The sequence below is a fragment of the Geotrypetes seraphini genome, chromosome 9 (genome assembly GCF_902459505.1).
Source record: "Geotrypetes seraphini chromosome 9, aGeoSer1.1, whole genome shotgun sequence".
NCBI classification, from domain to species: Eukaryota; Metazoa; Chordata; class Amphibia; order Gymnophiona; family Dermophiidae; genus Geotrypetes; species Geotrypetes seraphini.
Genome location: NC_047092.1, coordinates 182,136,074 through 182,161,380, shown reverse-complemented (window position 1 = coordinate 182,161,380; position 25,307 = coordinate 182,136,074). Strand labels below are relative to the sequence as shown.

Sequence of the window (25,307 nt, the reverse complement as noted above, 5' to 3'; positions counted from 1 at the left end):
CCTTTAACAAAACCAATCGCAGGTCACTGCCAGAACGATTAGAGCTCCCACAGCAAATTAAACCACAAATTAAACTCATCCGTGATAAACCAGATTGAGAAAAGCCAATCGTACAACATAGAATGCAAACCAAATTAAAGCTAAAATGTTCTGTGCAACCGCTTAAAGGCCAATCCCTTCAATGCCTCTTCAGGCAGCCAAACCAAATTCTACATGCTAATTCCTCTAAAAGATCACTGCTTTGCTGACCACTGCCATGCTAAACCCTGAAATTCAACGCTGGACCATGTCTAGGCACTGGCATCGAATTTCTGGGTTTCTGGAGCTGGATCACATATAGTCCTATCTTTATGCATCTACCCATGGCCGGTTAAATGCTGAATATCACACTTAAGTGGCTGACTTCTAAGGAGAGCGTGTGGCACAGTGGTTAAAGCTACAGCTTCAGCACCCCGAGGTTGTAGGTTCAAACCCACGCTGCTCCTTGTGACCCTGGGCAAGTCCCTTAATCCCCCCATTGCCCCAGGTACATTAGATAGATTGTAAGTCCACCGGGACAGACAGGGAAAAATGTTTGAGTACCTGAATAAATTTATGTAAACCATTCTGAACTCCACCGGGAGGACAGTATAGAAAATTGAATAAATAAATATGTGATCCAATTTATACAGTCAGCACTTAACTGACCAAATGCCAACAAAACCCCTCGAACACCCCCAAAATAACTAATTTTTCGTTCAGCGCTAACCAATTATTTTCAGCGGCAGTAACGTATTGCATGCCACTGAAAATTAGCAGTTAGCTGTGAACAGTCAATTCAAGCAGCCAATTCAATCAGGATGCATGTGTTTTTGGTTTTTGTTTTCAAGCAGCCAGAAGCTGTTTATTGCTAGTTAAATTGCATATCATGCCCACCTCTAGATAACTAAGTTGGTGCGTAAAAGTGTTAATGCAAAAAGTTGCATTTATTAACCGCAAGCGCAAAAGCACACCAGCTGGTTAAACACATGCAAATGCAATCTTATAGAGGACAAGAACCAGGAGAATGGGCGGAGACTATATATTACAGTTAGCTCCTAGCATGTATTTTTTTCACCTGAGCATCTGCGAGTTTTTCTGACTATGAAGAAATTGTCTGCGGGGAATGTTTAGCTAAAATGAACGGCAGTTTAAATTGTGGGAACTAGTTGTTATGTCAATTCCTCTTTTCTTTTCATTTGTATTTCTCTTCAGTGTATTCGGACTCTCTCCGAGGCAACTGTGGTCTCAGGAAGATATAACGTTTACCTATTTTGATTGAGGTTATGCTAATTTCTCCTGTTTTTCTGAAGCAAGAGTTATCTTGTAAATAATATGAAAATGCAATAAAGAATAAATTATAAAAGAAAGAAAGAACGAAGACAAAACAGAAAATGAAAGAAGAAAGAAAATAAAAGTAAAAATGAAAGGCTTTCCTACTTTGGGAAGGTGGTATCTCCTCTTTCTTTTTGACCAATTGTTTTGCTGCCATTTATAGAATTTGGCCGTAAGGGAGCTGATTCTATAAAGGGTGTCTAAAGTTAGTCGCCTCTTAAGCGCCTAACTTACCCCCTCTTTTACTAAGGCGTGCTAGCGCGCCTCGGTAAAAGGACCCCTTAATTGGCAAAATACCCTTAACAGTGCCGATAACTGGTAGAAAAAAAATGAAATTGGGCAAAGGGCGCTTATCCAATTCTATAACGCCTAAGTGGGCGCCGCTAAGCATGATTCTCCAAAAACTTAGGCGCCCGAAATTTAGGCCTTTAAAACCCTCACCTACATTTCAGGCGCCTAATTTTTACATAGTCGACGCTAGCCGCCATTCTGTAAACGGTTTGAACGGTATGATTGGCACGCGGTCGGTGCCTTTTTTTTTTAGGCATCGGCCTAAACAGACCGACCTTCGCTCACCACGCTTTTCCCCCTACAAACCCGAAGCGATCTCTCAGGCATCCCCCTCTCACTTCCCTCCCCTTACAACCCCTCTTACTTTTCCTCCCCTTACTACCCTTTTCTTCTGTAACATTCCCCCTCATGCATTTGTAATTCGCTGACTGTCCAGCCTTCTTTCGATGTGAACTGCCTAGAAGTCGTCTGACTATGGCGGTATAGAAAAATTAAGTTATTATTATTATTTAGGCACCATTTACAGAATCAGCCCCTAAGTGCATAAACTTAATACACCAGTAAAAGACCCCCTTAGTTAAGAAGGCTACTTTCCCTGGTTTCCAGCTAAATAGGTATCAGCTGTTGTTGAGGCTACAGCATCATAAGCCCTTCTTCACAACTACCTGGAAAGGTTCTTCCACATTCAGCTCAGCCACCAGAGTAGGGGGCCCTGGCAAAAATGGAGCTCTGATACTGTCCCCTAGGTGTCACTGTTGAGCAACTATCAAATTCACGGATCTGCTGCAGTATTCAGAACTGAGTCTTTATGGGGGCCTGACATTTGTCCAACACAATTTTGGCAAAGGAAAAGGATAAACAAATATACAGAAATGAAAACTAAACAGACTGAACGTCTGATAGAGAAATGTATGCCGAAGCCAAATTGCTCTCAACTCTCATTTTGGCAATTTATTTATGCTGAATAATGCATCAGCAAAATCACCCCAGGTGGCAAACGATAGAATTAAAATGCAACATTTTTAAATGGGCAAGTAAAAACTTTTAGTTTGTGCCGTTATTTTACTGTGCTTCTGAGGTATGTCATATATCATCTGGTTTTCTTACCTGTACTAAATTGCTTTCAATTCACTTTTAGATTGCCTAATTTTTTTTTCTCTTACATACATTCTACTTCATCTTTAATGGGTGCTGAGATGGGATAGCGTCTGCAAACATGACACAACCATCCAAAAGCAATATTTTGCTAGCTTTCTGCCATTTGGGGGTAGAAAAAAACCAAAGAGAACACAGCAATAAAGTAAATGTCGGCAGATAAAGACCCGCACGCTCCATCCAGTCTGCCCATCAATATAACTAATTTCATTAATGTTTTCCTGTTGTTTTAAAGAGTAGGGGACACTCGATGAAGTTACAGGGAACAACTTTTAAAACCAAGAGGAGGAAATATTTTTTCACTCAGAGAATAGTTACGCTCTGGACAGTGTTGCCAGAGCGCTTAACGTAGCTGGTTTTAAAAACAGGTTTGGACAAGTTCCTGGAGGAAAAGTCCAAAAACCGCTGTTGAGACAGACATGAGAGAAGCCACTGCTTGCCCTGGATCGGTGGCATGGAATGCTGCTACTATTTGTTTTTATCGGGTGTAGTGACCTGGATTGGCCACCGTGAGGACGGGACACTGGTCCAGATGGACTATTGGTCTGATCCAGTAAGGCTATTCTTATGTTCTTACATGTACTGTATATCCTAATTTTAGTCATGATGGATGTTTCTGACAGTCAGAGCAGGCAAGATCCAGCAGAGAAGCAGCACAGTTAATCTCATAGCTCATGAAGTCATTTTCAAACCAAATGCAAGAACTTTCATTCTTTACATTAAATTCCATTTTCTAGACGTGACCCTGGGCTCATCAAACATCAAAACTGCAACCCGTTTATCACATGTCCTCTCTTCTCTACAAGTTTTAGGAGAAAAAAAAAAAATTGCAATTACATTCCAAACCAGCTTAAAGGATAAGTCTACAGACTGGGAATTCTTAAGAAATAATTTTTAACAACAGATATCGTATACCTGGACTTCAGCAAAGCATTCGATAGCGTACCACACCGCAGGTTGCTGAGCAAGATGAGCTCTATAGGATTGGGCGACACATTGACGAAAAGGGTTGGGAACTGGCTTGGAGGTAGGCTTCAGAGGGTAGTGTGAACAGCACCCCGTCCGAAATGACGGAGGTAATCAGTGGAGTGCCGCAGGGCTCGGTCCTGGGCCCGATCCTATTCAACATCTTTATAAGAGACTTGGCAGGAGGGCTGCGAGGTAAAATAACATTATTCGCCGATGACGCCAAACTAAGCAATGTAGTGGGCAAAAGCACAACAGACATAAATTCAATGTCCGACAACATGATGCACGACCTACTCCTACTGGAGCGCTGGTCTAGGTCCTGGCAACTCAGCTTCAATGCCAAAAAATGCAAAGTCATGCACCTGGGCAGCCAAAATCCATGCAAGACTTACACCCTTAATGGCGAGATCCTAACAAGAACTGAAGCAGAACGAGACTTAGGGGTGATCGTCAGTGAGAACATGAAGACTGCCAATCAAGTGGAGCAAGCTTCATCCAAGGCAAGGCAAATCATAGGTTGCATACGCAGGAGTTTCGTCAGCCGTAAGCCTGAAGTCATTATGCCATTGTATAGATCCATGGTGAGGCTCCACCTGGAATACTGTGTGCAATTCTGGAGGCCGCATTACTGTAAGGATGTGCTGAGACTGGAGTCGGTCCAGAGAATGGCCACCCGGAAGGTCTCGGGACTCAAGGATCTCCCGTACGAGGAACGGCTGGATAAGTTGCAGCTGTACTCACTCGAGGAACGCAGAGAGAGGGGGGACATGATCGAGACGTTCATGTATCTCACAGGCCGCATCGAGGTGGAAGAAGATATCTTCTTTTTCAAGGGTCCCATGGCAACAAGAGGGCATCCGTGGAAAATCAGGGGTGGGAAACTGCACGGGGACACCAGGAAATTCTTTTTCACTGAAGGGGTGGTTGATCGCTGGAATAGTCTTCCACTTCAGGTGATTGAGGCCAGCAGCGTGCCTGATTTTAAGGCCAAATGGGATAGACACGTGGGATCTATTCACAGAGAAAGGTAGGGGAGGGTCATTAGGGTGGGCAGACTGGATGGGCCGTGGCCCTTATCTGCCATCTATTTCTATGTTTCTATGACGTAGCACTCAGTATATATGGTCAATATTCAGTGGTTCCTACCTTGTTAACTCATGCTGCCCAGATATTCAGGATCATTTAACCAGTTAAGTCATGCTAAATATCTGCTCAGACCACCTCGGAACTATTTACTGACAGGACTGTCTGGGGACAGCCAAGAGTTATCCAATTAGGGCCATATTTTATATATGTCGCCTAAAAAGTCAGCACAGACTAGAACAGCCCTGAGCTTTTATAGAATCGCACTTACCTGTGTGCAGCGCATACCTTATGCAAAAGCATTTAGACCAGCTAAAATCCAGGCCTAAATGTCTACGCCTAAGCTGTGCACATATCAGGTATTCTATAGTAATGTATCTACCAATTAGGAATGACCCCAATCCGTCTCTGACCACGCCCGCTTTTAGAATTTGTGCACTGCATACATTTTATAGAATCGTGGTTTCCGAGCTGTGCATGCAACTTTTAGTTAACCCCAATTAGCATCAATTACAGGTGTTACTTGCCAATTCACACCAATTTCGCCCCTTAATCAAGTTGTGCACCTGCATTGATATGCATACACAACCTTAAGGTGACATTTACCGACTGCAAAACTGGTGCCGACTATAACGGAGCTTAATGTGATTCTACAAGGTGCGTGTACCTTTTACAGAATCGTGCTTAGTGCCTGTGTGCAAGGCAAAACTTAGGCATATTCATTTAGGCCAGGCCTAAATACCTGAGCCTAAGTTGTGTGCGCTCTGTAAGGCATAACAACTCTCATACACCGTCATTTAAATCACAATAAACTGGTACTATTACTATCTCTCAACTTGTCATCTGCTTTTGATATAATAGACCACCAACTTCTCTTAGACTACAACAATTAAGCCTACGTGAGCATATCTTTCCAACCAATCGTACATGGTTCTCTTTAATAACACTACATTAGACTCCTTCTCACTTCCATCAAGCATCCCACAAGGTTCATTATTATCAACAGTGCTCTTCAATATTTTTTTTGCCCCTCATCTCACCTTGGCTCAGTCTCTCGATTTCACTCCCTACATATATGCCGATGATATCCGTTTGCTTTGCCCATTCGATCTCACACCCATTAAGAATGACATAAAATCTTTGACTGATTGGATCCACAATAATAAACTCATCATTAACCTACAGAAATCCAGTTGCACTCTCTTCTCAAACTCACCTCTAGCTTCCTTATCCTAGCTGATCAAGATATGTTCCATGACCCTACCACTAGACCCTACCACAAAAATCTTGGGTATTATCTTGGATGCTTCCCTCTCCTTTCATCCACAGATTTCCTCTCTTGTTAAAATACATTTCCTTAAACTACGATTAATTTGCTTGGTCAAATATGTAATACTTTCACCAGCTTCAGCTGATCCATTTGTTGGTCATTAACCAATTAGTAACATAATAGATGACGGCAGATAAAGACCAGAATAGTCCATCCAATCTGCCCAACCTGATTCAATCTAAAATTTATTATTATTATTATTTTTTTCTTAGCTATTTCTGGGCAAGAATCCAAAGCTCTGCCTAGTACTGTGCTTAGGTTCCACTTTTAGACTACTGCAATTCTTTATATAATAGCTTAACAAAGAAAGATCTACATCAATTACAACTGATGCAAAACACAGCAATAAAACTTATCACTGGTGCAGAAGAATTTGATCACATGACTCTGTCCTTAAGGATGTCCATTGGCTGCCAATATTTCATTGTATCATCTACAAGATTCTACTTTTGGTATTTAAAACATGCCTGCACAAAGATCCAATTTACCTTCTATGTTTACTGACCTCTTATTTGAATCACATGACCCTAAGACCCTCATCACAAATACTTCTGACAGTACCTTCATTTTGAGAAACCGTCCATGCTCAGTTCAGGGCCATTATCACTGGAATCGCTTACCTCAAACTTTATAGGAACAAACATCTTTAGAGAGCTTTAAATGCACTTTACTGTGAAAGGCGAGATATAAATAAAGAAATACAAAGAAAATACAAAACTGAAAACATTCCTGTTTACAAATGTTTACATCTGAAACATAGGGCCTGTTTTACAAAGCCGCACTAGCGGCTGCTGCTTGATAATGGACCCAAAGCCCATAGAGATTTAATAATAATAATAATAATTTTATTCTTATATACTGCCAAAGTCATGAAGTTCGAGGCGGTTTAAGGCCTTCGGGGCTGTTGCCGCGTGGCAGCTGCTAGCGCGGCTTTGTAAAACAGGCTGATAGAGTGAAGAACTACTGGAAAGACCACACCCCTCCCTTGTGTATCCGGTGGTGTAGTAATAGGGGGGTAAGGGGGACAGTCCATCCTGGGCATTGCCCCCTCTCATCTCATTCCTCCCCTCCACGCATGCGCCCTTTCCCTTCCCCCATACCTCTAGTTGAAGTTGTAGCTCGCGGCAGTGAACAACGTGCTCTTCACGACCCGGTTGGCTCTCTCACTGATGTCACATCCGGCTGCCACGCAAAGGAAGTGACATCAGAGGGAGAGCCAAGGGGGTAGCAAGGAGCACGTTGTTGACCGCCACGAGCAACAGATTTAACTGGCCAGAAAAGCTCTTGGCTAGTTAAATCATCTGTTTGGGGCTAACCAGTTATTTTCAACAGCATTTAACCAGTTGGTGAAAATGTCCGATTACTACAACTCAAAACCAGCTATTTTGGGGGTGATCTGGAGGCAGAGACAGCTCTTGGTTAATTAAGTGCTGACATTCAGCACTTAGCCAGCTAAGGTAAATGCATAAATAGAACCACGTAAGAGGAGGAAATATTTTTTCACTCAGAGATAGTTAAGCTCTGGAATGCGTTGCCAGAGAATGTGGTACGAGTGGTTAATGTAGCTGGTTTTTTTAAAAAAGGTTTGGACAAGTTCTTGAAGGAAAAGTCCATAAACTGCTGAAGAGACAGACATGGGAGAAGCTACTGCTTTTCCTGGATCAGTGGCGTGAAGACGGGATACTGGGCAAGATGGACCATTGGTCTGATCCAGTAAGCCTATTATGTTTCTATGATTTAGTCAGGCCCATAAATCTGGAAATTCAGTGCAGACTTCACCCGGCAATGAATTTCCAGGCATAATAGCGATGGCGGTCAGCAAAATGCTGAGTGCCACTTGTTGTATATCGACCTTCATGAAATATAATATTAATAAAGGTCTAAGTAATAGATCATGAGGCCCCTAGAATACAATTTCTACCTCCCCACTACCTCTTATCATATGACCCTTGTGTATCACAACCAGTACCTGGAACCAGACCCAACCTTGCATGAGTAAAACAGTACTAGTAATTCTGCTGTTTTGGTATCTCTGGACCAGCTCCCACCATACAGCAGATATCGAAGAATATCTAAACCAGGATTGTTCAACGTTGGTCCTTGAGGGCCACAAATCAGTTGAGTTTTCAGGATATCCCCAATGAATATGCATGAGATCAGTTTGCATGCATTGCTTCCAGTTTTATGCAAATAGATCTCATGCATATTCATTTGGGAAATCCTGAAAATCTGACCTAGCGAGGGCCGAAGTTGGATACCCTTGCTTTACTTAACTGAGCAAATGCCAACACTACCCCTCGAACACCCCCAAGATATCATGGAGCAGACATTCTTAAGTAACAAAACAAAATGATTTTGTAAAATTATGATCCTTTGTTGAATTCAATAGCATAACAAAAACATTAAAATGCAAATTAAGAAGATGACCTAGGGCAGAGTTGTCCAACATCTGTCCTTAAGGTCCGCAATCCAGTCAGGTTTTCAGGATTTCCCCAATGAATTTGCATGAGATCTATTTGCATGCATTGCTTCCATTGTATGGAAATAGATCTCATGCATATTCATTTGTGAACTCCTGAAAACCCGACCTGGCGAGAACCAAGATTGGATACCCCCCTGATATCAATGTTAGCATTCTACTAGTTATCTCTTCTAGCCACCTATCTAAAGTAGCTTTTGCCCTAATCTGGCTCTTCTGGTCAACAAATTTAAAATGAAGTAAATATTTTATCCACCTCTACTCTTGATGATATGCTCTACAAATTTGAATAATGCATAATTATGCAAGGAGGTTGCATGAAAATAAAACAATTCTACATTACAGAACTGACTCTTCATTACTGTTAACGACAGTACCACCAAGACATCAGCTTCCAATATCTAATCTAATCTACAATTTGTGAGTCGCTCTGTGCCTGAGCAGGATCAAGGCGACGTAGAATTCGAGAGAAGTAGAAGAAAGGGAGAGGGGGAGGGGAGGGAGGAGAAGGGGGAATAGCCTTCTGGTTGGGCGATACAGGGGAGAATTCAAGGTATAATATACATAGGAGGACATTTTGATTTCAGGTGAATACAAGTAAACCAAGGCAGGAGAAGAACAAGGAAGTAGAAAGGCAAGTGTAAATAATATGTCGAAGTTTGTGGACCTATTTTCTCTATGAAGTAGCAGAATGATGGCGAATATGACTTACCGAGCTGTAGATGTACCCTTCACCATTCATAGACACGTACAATCCTGCTTTCACGCCCTGGATTGCTACCACACGGAGACCCACGGGGATTAGATTGAAGAGGGCTGTGGAAATAAAAGGTGATGTGTCATTTAGTGATGCTTCTTAATACGAGGTAGCTGGGACTGTTATGGCTGCTTCTGAAGCTTAGGTCAGCAACTTTTTGGGCTGAATGCCCGAAAGGAGACGAGACTACAATACTAACACACAGCCAGATTCATATCACTTGCATTGAGCTTGTACGTGAAAAATGTAGCTAATAATTCAAATGCAGCCGTTCATGGAAAAGCCTCGCGAGTTTAACACTATAACATGGCGCCCACTATAGGCTCTGGCCGTGACACCTATTTATAGCCTATTCAAAAGAAAAGTAGATAGCCAGGTTTTTATTTTTTCTAGAATACTAGCGATTTATGTGCCTTCCTGCTGACTAAAGTTAGAAACAAGGTCCTTCTAGAATTATCCTTCTTGTGCCCATGGCAAGGAGATCCCTTGTTGCTATAAGCTTAGCGGCCTACATTGTACGCATCTCCCGCTGGACTAAGGAGATACCGACAGCTGCCTAGGTTCATCTATGGATAGGTCCGGGGGAAACCATGCCAACGCCTAGTTTTAGATGAGCTTAGGCAGGCCTGTGAGCCTCCCTAGGCTCCTGGAGGCACCTCCAATGTAGGGGCCTGCCTCAGGAGCTTTTTTTTAAAAAAAACCAAAACCAACAAACAACCAAAAACACATGCATCCTGATTGGCTTGTTAGACAGCTGTAGGACACCTACTACTGTCTACAATCGGGATGCCTTTATAGAATCCGGGCCTTAGAGTACCAGAATTCTAGGGGCAATGATGAGGCAAAGAGATCTACCAGTCAGTGCTTGATTTTTTTTCTCCCTCTCCTCCTTCCCTGAGCAGCAACTCATCAGTGTCCATATGGCTGGCAGGACAAAGAGAAGTTAATAGAGCACCAGTTTCCACTGCCACATGGGGAAAGTCTAGTGGTATAAGCTGTAAGATACAGTGGTGCCTCGCATAACGAACGCCTCGCACAACGAACGCTGCACACAACGAACTTCATGTCTTGATTCACACAACGAACTTCGTTTCACACAACGAACTTCACACAACGAACTTCGTTTCACACAACGAAGTCGCCTGAGCTGCCGATGTATTGCATCCTTCCGCGCAGGAACTGCTAGCAGTCATTAGTCACTGCGCTTAACTGCCCTCTGTCACTGTATACAGTCGTCCTTTTAAGATAAACTCAATATTTTTTATATATCATGGCTTCTAAAAAAAGCAGGAAGGTGATTTCTGTTGAAATGAAACGGGAAATAATTAGAAGGAGTGAATGTGGGGTAAAACAGTGTGACCTCGTCAAAGAGTTTGGCCTCAGCAAGACCACCATTGTCACCATTTTGACAAATTTATCTTTTTTTATGTCATCTTAGCATATTTTATGCTGCAGAACGAATTATTTTTTTTAACATGTATTGTTATGGGAAAACGCGTTTCACATAACGAACTTTTCGCATAACAAACTTGCTCCTGGAACGAATTAAGTTCGTTGTGTGAGGCACCACTGTACAATGATCTCATGGCTCATACCATGAGAATGGCCCCATGCGGCAGAGAGAAATGCTGTGAAGCACTATCTCTCCTGCTGGCCACTGACAAGCGGAGGTTAAGATACCATCACAAGGCACGTTAGATAGATTGTGAACCCACCAGGACAGATAGGGAAAATGCTTGAGTACCTGATTGTAAAACTGCTTAGATAACCTTGATAGGCGGTATATAAAAACACCTAATAAAGTTGAAACTTACCAAACTATAGCTACGTGATGCAAGGTTCCACATTAGGAGCCGCCACCCAGGAAAAGGATCTAGGTGTCGTCGTTGAACTGATTTCTGTAAACTGTCCCCCTCTTCTACGAAACTGCGCTAGCAGTTTCTAGCGCGGGGAGCCAAGCTGAAGGTCCCCGCGTTGCTCCCGACACTCATAGGAAATCTATGAGCGTCGGGAGCAGCTCGGGCCATTCAGCATGGCTCTCTGCGCTAAAAACTGCTAGCGCAGTTTCGTAGAGGGGGGGGGGGGGTGGTATACTTTCGCTCTCCCTGCTCTTTTACCAGCAGATCCAGAGTGTGAGTAATCATCAAATAGAAAAGATGCAGTTAGGTTCCTTTCCAAAATTAGTGAAAGACCCGTTGGTGCAGACTTGCTCCCATCCTGGGCCACTGAAAATTACCATCCTTGGTTAACTGGGAAAATAATTTTTATGGAAATATCCGAGTCTACTTCTAAGCAGGCATGGGGTGGGGAGGCGCATCTGCAGAAAGAGAGGATGACTTGAATCGTTGCCATACCTGTCATTGGCAAATGAAACCTTGTCCATTTTCATTTGCCAGTGATAGGAAATGATTCCCCAACCCTACTGCTAAGCAGAATTAATATCCTGAAGTTATATTCTGGGAAGTTTCATACTTTTAAACCTAACCAGCATGGACCAGAAGTCGAAAATTCCTGAATTTCATGGTGTTTCCTTCCAAGGAACAGCTGGATGCTAAAAGGTTTCTGATTTTCTATCGCCATGGGGGGGGGAGGAGGGGGGGACTTGAGTTTTCTTGTTATAACCAAAACTCTTTCAAAATTGCCCTTGCATCTGGCTCCTCCCTTTGTGACATCATCTCTGTTGGAGCCAAGAGATTAGTAAGGATGGTGACACTGTCATTGGATGTACAGCTAGGATAGAGAAAGAAGCCACACAACAGTTCATTCCAATAAGCCCGTCCCCCCCCCCCCCGCCCCCCTCCAGGAGTACCGTAGGTGAGATAAAAACAAAGCAGAAAAGATTAAGGGAGTAAGAGACAGTGCTGGGAGGCGAGGGAAAAGAGAGAAATTGCCTGGCGAGGGGGGGAGGGGAGAATGGGGGGGAGAGAAGGAAAAGGAGAGAGAGAGTGTGCCTTGAGAGGGGTAAAGGTAAGAGACCATTGTAGTATAGGTACTGTTTTCAGGAAACATCTGAAATAAAAATCACTAAATAGGAGAAGTGGATTCTACTCAGCAAATTACACTAAGTAATTATGCAAATTATACTGTTAAAATTTGGAACAAAAGTGTCATGAAATAAGAAAGGAGGGGGGAATTGGCAAAGAGTGAGATTATGTATTTGACTGTCAAGGGTGATGAGAGGGCTTGAGATAACGTTCTCAGAATGATACAGAGGGGAGAGAGCGAGAGCACTTAGCATCATTTAATGGAATCCACCTAACACGGAACAAAAAATGATTTTGCAATGCAAATGCTCTGATAGACCCCCCTGTTTTTTATTAGCCTGGCAAAGCATCAAATTGCTTGAAATTAAACCCTTAAATTTTCGCATGATAAACCCTGAGCTTCAGGCGACCTAATAACAGAGTATTATATTATCCATTGATATTTCAGTTTAAAAAAAAAAGAGCCCTGGATTCCATGGGTGACTGAAAGATGAAATATCTCAATGGGGAGATGCATTCAGATTTGGGGTTTGTGGTCACCCGCAAGTGTGCTGTGATCCCAGACAGAAAGAAGTGAGGTGTTATGCAAGGAGAAGGATGGTTTGAAGGTCAAAGCTCTACATTAGGCTGCAAAGGTCATAGACTGCAGAAAACACAAGATGGTGGAGAAAAATATATCGGGTTGATATTCAAAGTGATTTAACCAGCTAGAAACAGCTCCTGGATAGTGAAATCATTTGCTCAGGGCTATTTGCTCATTTTCAGCTGCACTGAACTGGTTAAATGTCCGGTTAACACCTAACTCAAAACCGACTATTCTGGGGATGTTTCAGGGGCCGAGTAAGCACTTGGAGAGTTAAGTGCCGATATCCAGCACTTACCTGGGATACACCGACAAGTGCACGCATGACATTTGCGGTACGTTAAAACATTCATTTGCTATCTAGTGTTAGGGTACGGTTTCCATAATCGTCATGTAAACCTTACCCTAACACTAGACAGCAAGTGAATGTTTTAAGTGTAATGTATAGGGGGGGGGGGGGGTCCCCCCAACCCCATCCTCAAAAAAGAGGTTTACTTTGTAACACTCAAAAATACAAAATTGTCAGGTTGGGTCACCCCCCCATTCAGTGCACGGATTTGCCTTGTGCGCAAATGTCAGGGCGCGATTGTCCTGCGTGCATTTGACAGGTCACCCTTAATTGGCCAAGGGAACCCCATAAATAGGACTGTACAAAAGTCAATCCTATATTTATGTGTCACCCCATAGCCTCTTAAGTGGCTCAATATCGCTCTTAAGCAGTCATATTTTAACCGGCTCTGCAAAGCCAGAAATTCAATGCTGAAGCCCAGAGGTGGCCTGGCATTGGAATTTCCAGGGATAATGCCAGCGGCGGTCAGCAAAACACGGAGTGCTGCCAGCTGAATATCAACCCCCTATATGTCAATTCCTGTAGCGGAGCAAGAGAAGAGAGCAGAAACCAGGCTTGCTAAGAGATTTCTCCCCACGTGTTAGGGGAAAAAAATCACCCCATGTCTCCGAGGTGCCTCAGAGGAAAATATGGCTACAATAGCTTCCATCGAACTGCTTAGAAGAATGAGCTGGATTTATCTAATGGCTTCCAACGAAACAGCACGTCATTGTGTTTGATGAGGTATAGTTCCGAAGATCTTGCAATCCAAGTACGCACTGTGTACGCGCGTCACAACTGAGCCGCTGGTTCTTCTCTTACTGACGCTTCGAGGTTTTGCAATACAAGTACTACAGTAAAGTATTTTCTATTAAAGTTTTGGGGTTGTAGAACGAATCATCTCAGTTTCCATTATTTCCTATGGGGAAATTCGCTTTGACATACGAGTGCTTTGGATTACAAGCATGTTTCTGAAACAAATTATGCTCACAAACCAAGGTTTTACTGTACATCTTATGACTATTCATTATGGGTATGATATATTTTTTTTCAACAAAGGCCTGTCGACTGTCAGGGGCTGAATTCCTTACCTGGGTTTGCTATGTGTTCACTACAGTTGTGCTACAAAGGAAATTAAAAGTGATTTTCTTTTCCCACATTTTGTTGACAAATGAAATCCATCAGCACGGTCTAGCAGAGCAAATGGGCATCATTAGTCATTCTGAGCAGCCACTTTCTCTTACCGCAAAATATCTGCAGCCCCTGATGTATCCGAACAGCAGGGATGAGCGTCACTTTGACATAGAATCTAGGGATAAATGTCTTTCAGACTGGAAATGTCCTAATCTTTGCAATTCATTTGGTTCAGTGCTACATATTACCCCTAAAGCAGAGACAGAGTTGCTACTCGAATGGATCTGGGCAACCCTGACTTGGAAGAGAAAAGCACAACAAAGGAAGCCCAGATCATCCACTGGAAACTCTAGCAGTAGCAGAAAAAAACAATGGGGTCAAGATCCTGATAGAACTGCAGGGAACAAAGAGGTTGCAGTCATCCAGGATAAAAGCTAGAAAGAGTAAACCGATGCAATCTTGTCATTTCTGCTCTGCAGAACCAAACTCACCGGCTCAAGGCGGATCACCATCTTGTAAAAAGTGGACCAGCATCCCAGATATACAGTACATTTAAAAATGAACTTCTCTAACATTCAAATAGAGAATGACACAGGGACAAACTTGTCCCCCATCCCCGCAGGAACTCAATTTTCCCACCCTGTCCCATGAGTTTTGTCGCTATGCTTGTCCTTGCCCCATTCCTGTAATTCTGCCTTAACCGCACAAGCCTCAAACACTTATGATTTTAAAGTGTTTGAGGCTTGTGCGGATGAAGATGGAGCTTAGACATTGGTGGAATGAGGCATTATGACATCACAATCTGAGCTCTAGAATGTTGCTACTTAGGATTTGAAAGTGTTTGAGACTTGTGCGGATGAGGACGGAGCTTAGGCATTGGTGGGATGAGGCATTATGACATCACAATCTGAGCTCTAGAATGTTGCTACTTATGATTTTAAAGTGGTTGAGGCTTGTGCAGGTGAGGACGGAGCTTAGGCATTGGTGGAATGAGGCATTATGACATCACAATCTCACCTCTAGAATGTTGCTACCTATGATTTTAAAGTGTTTGAGGCTTGTGCAGATGAGGACAGAGCTTAGGCATTGGTGGGATGAGGCATTATGACATCACAATCTGAGCTCTAGAATGTTGCTACTTATGATTTTAAAGTGTTTGAGGCTTGTGCAGGTGAGGACGGAGCTTAGGCATTGGTGGAATGAGGCATTATGACATCACAATCTCAGCTCTAGAATGTTGCTACTTAGGATTTTAAAGCGTTTGAGGCTTGTGCGGATGAGGACGGAACTTAGGCATTGGTGGGATGAGGCATTATGACATCACAATCTGAGCTCTAGAATGTTGCTACTTATGATTTTAAAGTGTTTGAGGCTTGTGCGGGTGAGGACGGAGCTTAGGCATTGGTGGAATGAGGCATTATGACATCACAATCTCAGCTCTAGAATGTTGCTACTTATGATTTTAAAGTGTTTGAGGCTTGTGCAGGTGAGGACGGAGCTTAGGCATTGGTGGAATGAGGCATTATGACATCACAATCTCAGCTCTAGAATGTTGCTACCTATGATTTTAAAGTGTTTGAGGCTTGTGCAGATGAGGACAGAGCTTAGGCATTGGTGGGATGAGGCATTATGACATCACAATCTGAGCTCTAGAATGTTGCTACTTATGATTTTAAAGTGTTTGAGGCTTGTGCAGGTGAGGACGGAGCTTAGGCATTGGTGGAATGAGGCATTATGACATCACAATCTCAGCTCTAGAATGTTGCTACTTAGGATTTTAAAGCGTTTGAGGCTTGTGCGGATGAGGACGGAACTTAGGCATTGGTGGGATGAGGCATTATGACATCACAATCTGAGCTCTAGAATGTTGCTACTTATGATTTTAAAGTGTTTGAGGCTTGTGCGGGTGAGGACGGAGCTTAGGCATTGGTGGAATGAGGCATTATGACATCACAATCTCAGCTCTAGAATGTTGCTACTTATGATTTTAAAGTGTTTGAGGCTTGTGCAGATGAGGGCGGAGCTTAGGCATTGGTGGAATGGGCATTATGACATCACAATCTGAGCTCTAGAATGTTGCTACTTAGGATTTTAAAGTGTTTGAGGCTTGTGCAGATGAGGGCGGAGCTTAGGCATTGGGGGAATGATGCATTATGACATCACAATCTGAGCTCTAGAATGTTGCTACCTATGATTTTAAAGTGTTTGAGGCTTGTGCAGATGAGGATGGAGCTTAGGCATTGGTGGAATGAGGCATTATGACATAACAATCTGAGTTCTAGAATGTTGCTACCTATGATTTTAAAGTGTTTGAGGCTTGTGCAGATGAGGACGGAGCTCAGGCATTGGTGGAATGAGGCCTTATGACATCACAATCTCAGCTCTAGAATGTTACTACTTAGGATGTTAAAGTGTTTGAGGCTTGTGCAGATGAGGACAGAGCTTAGGCATTGGTGGAATGAGGCATTATGACATCACAATCTGAGCTCTAGAATGTTGCTACTTAGGATTTTAAAGCGTTTGAGGCTTGTGCGGATGAGGACGGAGCTTAGGCATTGGTGGGATGAGGCATGATGACATCACAATCTGAGCTCTAGAATGTTGCTACTTATGATTTTAAAGTGTTTGAGGCTTGTGCAGGTGAGGACGGAGCTTAGGCATTGGTGGAATGAGGCATGATGACATCACAATCTGAGCTCTAGAATGTTGTTACTTATGATTTTAAAGCGTTTGAGGCTTGTGCAGATGAGGACGGAGCTCAGGCATTGGTGGAAAGAGGCATTATGACATCACAATCTCAGCTCTAGAATGTTGCTACTTAGGATTTTAAAGCGTTTGAGGCTTGTGCAGATGAGGACGGAGCTCAGCCATTGGTGGAATGAGGCCTTATGACATCACAATCTGAGCTCTAGAATGTTGCTACTTAGGATTTTAAAGTGTTTGAGGCTTGTGCAGATGAGGATGGAGCTTAGGCATTGGTGGAATGAGGCATTATGACATCACAATCTGAGCTCTAGAATGTTGCTACCTATGATTTTAAAGTGTTTGAGGCTTGTGCAGATGAGGACAGAGCTTAGGCATTGGTGGAATGAGGCCTTATGACATCACAATCTGAGCTCTAGAATGTTGCTACTTAGGATTTTAAAGCATTTGAGGCTTCTGCGGATGAGGACGGAGCTTAGGCATTGGTGGGATGAGGCATTATGACATCACAATCTGAGCTCTAGAATGTTGCTACTTATGATTTTAAAGTGTTTGAGGCTTGTGCAGGTGAGGACGGAGCTTAGGCATTGGTGGAATGAGGCATTATGACATCACAATATGAGCTCTAGAATGTTGCTACCTATGATTTTAAAGTGTTTGAGGCTTGTGCAGATGAGGACATAGCTTAGGCATTGGTGGAATGAGGCATTATGACATCACAATCTCAGCTCTAGAATGTTGCTACTTAGGGTTTTAAAGCGTTTGAGGCTTCTGCGGATGAGGACGGAGCTTAGGCATTGGTGGAGTGAGGCATTATGACATCACAATCTGAGCTCTAGAATGTTGCTACTTATGATTTTAAAGTGTTTGAGGCTTGTGCAGGTGAGGACGGAGCTTAGGCATTGCTGGAATGAGGCATTATGACATCACAATCTCAGCTCTAGAATGTTGCTACTTAGGATTTTAAAGCGTTTGAGGCTTGTGCAGATGAGGACGGAGCTCAGGCTTTGGTGGAATGAGGCCTTATGACATCACAATCTGAGCTCTAGAATGTTGCTACTTATGATTTTAAAGTGTTTGAGGCTTGTGCAGATGAGGGCGGAGCTTAGGCATTGGTGGAATGAGGCATTATGACATCACAATCTCAGCTCTAGAATGTTGCTACTTAGGATTTTAAAGCGTTTGAGGCTTCTGCGGATGAGGACGGAGCTTAGGCATTGGTGGGATGAGGCATTATGACATCACAATCTGAGCTCTAGAATGTTGCTACTTATGATTTTAAAGTGTTTGAGGCTTGTGCAGGTGAGGACGGAGCTTAGGCATTGGTGGAATGAGGCATTATGACATCACAATCTCAGCTCTTGAATGTTGCTACTTATGATTTTAAAGCGTTTGAGGCTTGTGCGGATGAGGACGGAGCTCGCAGGAATGGGGCAGGGACAAGAAAAGAACTTGCGTGGATGGGACAGGGAAAAATTTGTCCCTGTGTCATTCTCTACTTTCAAATGGGAAATTCTCTCAGTTGACAGTGATCCTTTAAATATGTTTTCAGAGAACTGTCCCGATTGTATTGGGTATCCACAGCCTGATTGAAAAAGAATTTCCAAGCACTTATTCATAGATTGCCTACATCTCACACGTAAACACAGCAAGAACAGGCACAATGCAAGTTTTTTAAGAAGCAACTAACAGTATTTTGAATGGCAGGGACAGAACAGCGAGACGCCGGTGGGACCAGTGCAGGCAGCACATATGAATCGTTGCTGCTGTCAGCGACTCCTTGGAGGCACACTGAGGAGGGACGGCAGTCAGGTTCAGAGCAAGAAGGAGTTGTCAGGATGCCAGTGGAGGTGGGTAGAGAGACGCAGACATGTTGGGACCAGGGGCAGAAATATCTCACCTAAATGTATTAATATCTGTTTAAATAAGTTTACTTTTTTTACCCAAATTATTGTATGTCTGAATGATATGTTACCTCAATTTTTGAACTATTTGTACATCGCCTAGAATTTTGAATAGGCGATAAATCAAACTATTTAATAAACTTGGAAACTTGGAAAGGGTTAAAAAAAACACCTGTACTTTATACATGGTGCCCACAAAAACACTCCTTGATTTTAAATGGTTCCAGAATCAAAACCTATTGGAATATGTTTATAAATGAGATAACAGCAAATACAAGTCCCAAAAAGCACGGTTAGCAAGATCTTACACAATCGCTTGCACTTTCACCTTTAGAAGCTGCAATTAGTGCAGAAGTTACAACCTTCTGATAATACAATGCGACAAAATGACCAGGTGTTCCTAAAGTGGGCCCCGAGATCATCGGACATTAGTGTTTGTGACTTTTTCCTTTGGGGGTACGTGAAAGACAGAGTGTACGAACCTCCACTACCCGCAACTATGGATGATCTGCAGGAACACATCACTGAAGCTATAAACGCGATCGCACTGGATATGCTTCGGAGAGTCTGGTCTGAGCTCGATTATCGCATCGATGTTTTCCGAGTAACAGGTGGGGCGCCCATCAACAGATACCATATGAAACCTTATGAGTTGATGAAAGTGTAGCCTCAAAGGTGAAAGAAGATTTGGCTTTGTAACCATTTAAAATCAAGGAGTGTTTTTGTGGGCACCCCAGGGGTGGGGGTTGGGAAGGGCAGAGGAAATTGTGAACTATGAGGTGTGGGGGCAGAAGGGCCCATACATATTAAGGGCCCCACCCAAAATAGTGGGTCTGGCTATGCCACTGGCGCATACAGATACCGAGAGCCCTGTGCTGACTGCCTTCCTCCTTTAGACAAGAGAGAGGAAGAGGAAGAGAGAGGAGAGGGGAGGTATTTTATTTTCATCGTCATCTGAAATCAGAGGTTGAAAGGCCTGAAGACCCATAAAGGCCAACTTTGTTTCAAATGCCCAAAAGCTACCTGAAAAAGAAATCCTTCCTGATTGCAAATATGAAGAGAAGTCAGTGAACCTAGGGCAGGAAGTCAATGAGGCGAGTTTGATCACCTCTCTCCCTCCGTTTACCCCACCATTTCTACACAATAAACCTGTCACTTGCCTCATTCCCCCCTTGAAAGCTTTCAACCAGCTTCACTTCATTTTCCAGCACAGAAATAGACGGGTATAAATATCATAATTTGCGCTCCTGATCTGAAGTGCAGCCTGTTATATGAGTTCTTGAAAAGCTTCCTGAAAGTTCTGGGAAATTTCATATTTTTCATTTTTGTCCCTTTTTTCTAGCAGTAATCCAGAAAGCCCTACTCAACCAAAAGTGCCTACACAGTGGCCACATGTTAGTTCATGATCATGTAACACGCGGTATGAATGATTCAGTGGAGTGGCTAACAGCTGGTTCATTCAGATAGACATAGGCTGTCAGTGCGTTGCCAGGTGATGACATCATGTAGCACCTTGTATATAGGGAATGTGGTTTCCTGACGGTCTTCTGGCATTAGCTTTATTTTTTTTATATATCTTTATTCATTTTCGTTCTAAAAACTGCATAACAAGTTGCTTGAAAAAACAGTGAAAATCAGTGAAATACATAAGAATAATTTTCACCCCTCCCCCCCTGATTTCAATATATTCAAGATACCCATACAATAGTACTAACAACTCATAAATAAACCAGTCCCTATACATTATCCTTCTCCCTCCCACCCACCCCCCTTCCCTGGATGTAAAAAAGTAAAGGGAAAAACCATTCAATTAGAATCAATAAAATTGGTCAATGGACCCCCACGTCAGATTAAACCACTTAATATTACCTCTTTGTTCAGACATCGTTTTCTCCTAACGATAACACAAACACATCGAATTCCACCAAAGAGTGAAATTTAAGCGGTCACAATTCTTCCAGTTTTTCGTAATCATCTGGATGGCTGCCCCAGTCATTATACCCAATAACCTGTTTTTATGCCTGTCTACTGGAGATGCAGCATTAACTTTAAAACGGCTTATTTCCTGCACACGCCATAAGATGCTGGGAGCACGAAGGATTAGCAGCAGTGGGTTCTGCCCCTGAGTTTGCCCCTGAAGAAGGACATGGAACGGGGTACTCCGTAGGGCAATCAGCCACGGCACCCCTTCAAGAGAGACAAGCAGCTGCGTGCTCACACAGATCAGCATTTCTTCCTTTCATGGATATCGCAATTATTGTGGATTTTTTATGGTCCATTTTAAGTAGGGTATAAGCAATATTTAATCTTAAAAGTTTCCCACTTTCATAGCACCGTAGTTATTAAAAAAGATACACACTTGTTCGTGAATATTTATGATGTTTTTAGGTCGTTCTTACGGTGTGCCTTTGGGTACACGTGTCGTTGTGGGAAAAACCCTGGTGGAGACGCTAAGATTTATCAAAAAGTTTCCCCAGGAAATGATTTTTCACCCAACTAATCAAAAAAAGTGTTGATTGTTAAAACAAGAATAGCATGTTCGCTTTATTACTGACTGTGCGCTGTGAGCTGGGAATCTAAGAGCAGTTTTTTCTAATTAACTATTTATCCAACCTCCTCTGATATTTTGAGGCTCTTTTGATTACTGGATTGCACAGATCTCTTAAACATTTCTAGTGATGCAGTTAGGTGACTGTGCCCTGTGTTTGCAAAAGATCAACTTGATGAAAAAGGTTATTTCCAAATCTGGGGTTAAGCAAAAAAAAAAAAAAAAAAAGCAAGACGGATCAGAAACTGGTTGGCAGGTAGGAAACAGAGGGTAGGGGTGAAGGGCCACTACTCGGACTGGAAGAAGGTCACGAGTGGTGTTCCGCAGGGCTCGGTGCTCGGGCCACTACTATTTAATATATTCATAAATGATCTAGAAATAGGGACGACGTGTGAGATCATAAAATTTGCATACGACACCAAACTATTCAGGGGAGCTCGGACTAAAGAGGACTGCGAAGAATTGCAAAGGGACCTGAACAAACTAGGGGAATGGGCGACGAGATGGCAGATGAAGTTCAACGTTGAGAAATGTAAAGTACTGCATGTGGGAAGCAGAAACCTGAGGTACAACTATACGATGGGAGGGATGTTATTGAATGAGAGTACCCAGGAAAGTGACTTAGGGGTAATGGTGGACAGGTCAATGAAGCCGACGGCACAGTGCGCAGCGGCCGCTAAGAAAGCAAATAGAATGCTAGGTATAATCAAGAAGGACGAGAGAAGTTATCCTGCCGTTGTATCGGGCGATGGTGCGCCCGCATCTGGAATACTGCGTCCAATATTGGTCGCCGTACCTTAAGAAGGATATGGCGTTACTCGAGAGGGTTCAGAGGAGAGCGACACGTCTGATAAAAGGGATGGAAAACCTTCCATACGCTGAGAGATTGGAGAAACTGGGTCTCTTTTCCCTGGAGAAGAGGAGACTTAGAGGGGATATGATAGAGACTTATAAGATCATGAAGGGCATAGAGAGAGTAGAGAGGGATATAAAGAGAGCGAGAAAGGGAGACAGAGAGAAACAGAGAGCGAGAAAGGGAGACAGAGAGAAAGGGAGAGAGACAGAAAGAGAGAGAGAGAGAGAGAGAAAGAGAAAGTTTGGAGAAACTGGGTCTCTTTTCCCTGGAGAAGAGAAGACTTAGAGGGGATATGATAGAGACTTACAAGATCATGAAGGGCATAGAGAGAGTATAGAGGGACAGATTTTTCAAACTTTCGAAAAATAAGAGAACAAGAGGGTATTCGGAAAAGTTGAAAGGGGACAGATTCAAAACAAATGCCAGGAAGTTCTTCTTTACCCAACGTGTGGTGGACACTTGGAATGCGCTTCCAGAGAATGTAATAGGGCAGAGTACGGTACTGGGATTTAAAAAAGGATTGGACAGTTTCCTGCTGGAAAAGAGGATAGAAGGGTATAAATAGAGGATTTCTGCACAGGTCCTGGACCTGTTGGGCCGCCGCGTGAGCGGACTGCTGGGCATGATGGACCTCAGGTCTGACCCAGCAGAGGCATTGCTTATGTTCTTATGTTCTAAGATACAGACCAGAAAGGAGAAGGAGATGCATCCATGCCAGAAGAGCACTTCTCAAACAAGTTCACACCCAATGCTATCAAAGTTTTTCAGAACATTTGGACATAGTCACTAGGTATAGACTTAAGAGGAAGGGACAGTAGTAGGGTGGGCAGACTTGATGGGCTATAGCCCTTTTCTGCCGTCATCTTCTATGTTTCTATGTTTCTATGTTACACAGTGGATATTCATTAAGGATTGAACCACTGAGATTTCGTACAAGGGGCTGCTGAAAAGTTCTCAGCCCACCCAAGAAGAGAATGATGTGGAGCCATGAAACTTAGAAGCTATTCCACACTTTTCTCGACACTTTCCGTTTCAGTGTTATGAAAAGTGTAGAATAACTCGCAAGTTTCATGGCTCCACGTTATTCAAGTTTCAAGTTGAATTAATTTTAATATACCGACCATCGACGTGCACCTGGCCGGTTTACAATGCTAAAAATGAAAGGCTAAAATTAATTTTTGTGTGTTGGGGGGGGGGAATGTGAACATTAAATAGACAAATTACAAATACGAACATGAGCTTGAGGGTAAAGGGGGAGGGGAAAGTTAATAATGACATCATTAAAAACAAATTAATTAAAGGGAAGAGTGGGGGAGGATAAAACACCAGGAATAGGGTTCGCGTCTTAAAAGCGGTTCGTGTTTATTTCACAGACTGTTGGAAAGGAAATTTTTAGACGCTATGGTATGGTGGGCTGAGAACAGTTTAGAAATGGGCATGCAAAGAGCAGCAGACCCAGCCCAAATTTATTTAGGACCTTTGGGTAACCCATGCCACCAATTATGACACAACAAGCAACAAAGATGAATTCTCCTTACTGTAATCGCTGTTCTCATCCTTGGTCCCGTCAATCGTACCATCTGGTTGCATCTGCAGGAAGTAGTCCTGATGGCTGAATAACCTGGTCACAATTCCTTTCAGCTGGGGTTCTAGAAAACAAAATGGCAAAAAATCATCCCGTCAAACATTAAAGGCCAAACATTCTTTGCCATAGTCAGCTGTGAGGGAGAAAACAGAGGCTCATTTCAATAGGTGAGGAACGCTATTCCGTAGGAGCTGGAGCAGAATGCTGCCTGACTGCAACGCAAACACTATGAAAAGCTCATTTTTGCTGGCAGGACAGACAAGATGATGCATTCAGGGAAAGTGTGGCACTGTGGTTACAGCTATGGCCTCAGCCCCCTGAGGTTGTGGGTTCAAACCCACGTTGCTCCTTGTGACCCTGGGCAAGTCACTTAATCCCTCCTTTTCCCCAAGTACATTAGATAGATTTTGAGCCTGCTGGGACAGACAGGGAAAAATGCTTGAGTACCTGAATAAATTCAAGTAAACCATTCTGAGCTCCCCTGGGAGAACGGCATAGAAAATTGAATAAATAGGATGAAAGGTTTCTGGTAACCAGAGCTGATCCTGTGATGTCACAATGCCTCATTCCACCAATAGGAGCCAACCTCATCAGTGATGTCACAATGGCTTGATTGTCCTTTACTTGGCTCACTTCTAATACATTTTGATTTCTAGAGTGGTTAAAGCTACAGCCTCAGCACCCTGAGGTTCTGGGTTCAAACCCACGCTACTCCTTGTGACCCTGGGCAAGTCTCTTAATCCCCCCCCCCTCCATTGTCCCAGGTACATTAGATGAATTGTGATCCCACCAGGACAGACAGGGAAAAATACTTGAGTACCTGTATAAACTCATGTAAACCATTCTGAGCTCCCCTGGGAGAACAGTATAGAAAATTGAATAGTTTCTGGTAACCAGAGCTGATACTGTGATGTCACAATGCCTCATTCCACCAATAAGAGCCAACCTCATCAGTGATGTCACAATGGCTTGATTGTCCTTTACTGGGGTCTCTTCTAATACATTTTGATTTCTAGAGTGGCGCAGTGGTTAAAGCTACAGCCTCAGCACCCTGAGGTTGTGGGTTCAAACCCCCGCTGCTCCTTGTGACCCTGGGCAAATCACTTAATCCCCCCATTTCCCCAAGTACATTAGATAGATTGTGAGACCCTGGGACAGACAGGGAAAAATGCTTGAGTACATGAATTTATTCATGTAAACCGTTCTGCGCTCCCCTGGGAGAACGGCATAGAAAATTGAATAAATAAATAAATAACTAATTCTTA

At 43.1% G+C, this 25,307-nt stretch overlaps 1 protein-coding gene across 4 annotated transcripts in view; it reads right to left on the bottom strand.

The window, feature by feature from the left end:
* The window catches only part of FGF12 (fibroblast growth factor 12), a 424,008-nt gene that overhangs the window by 101,408 nt on the left and 297,293 nt on the right, over positions 1 to 25,307 (bottom strand). For all 4 annotated transcript variants that reach the window (XM_033959358.1, XM_033959357.1, XM_033959359.1 and 1 more), the window contains exons 2-3: positions 23,996 to 24,106; positions 9,373 to 9,476 (exon numbers count right to left, since the gene is read on the bottom strand). In XM_033959358.1, the coding sequence (XP_033815249.1) occupies positions 9,373 to 9,476; positions 23,996 to 24,106 (215 nt within the window). The remainder of the gene's footprint in view (positions 1 to 9,372; positions 9,477 to 23,995; positions 24,107 to 25,307) is intronic.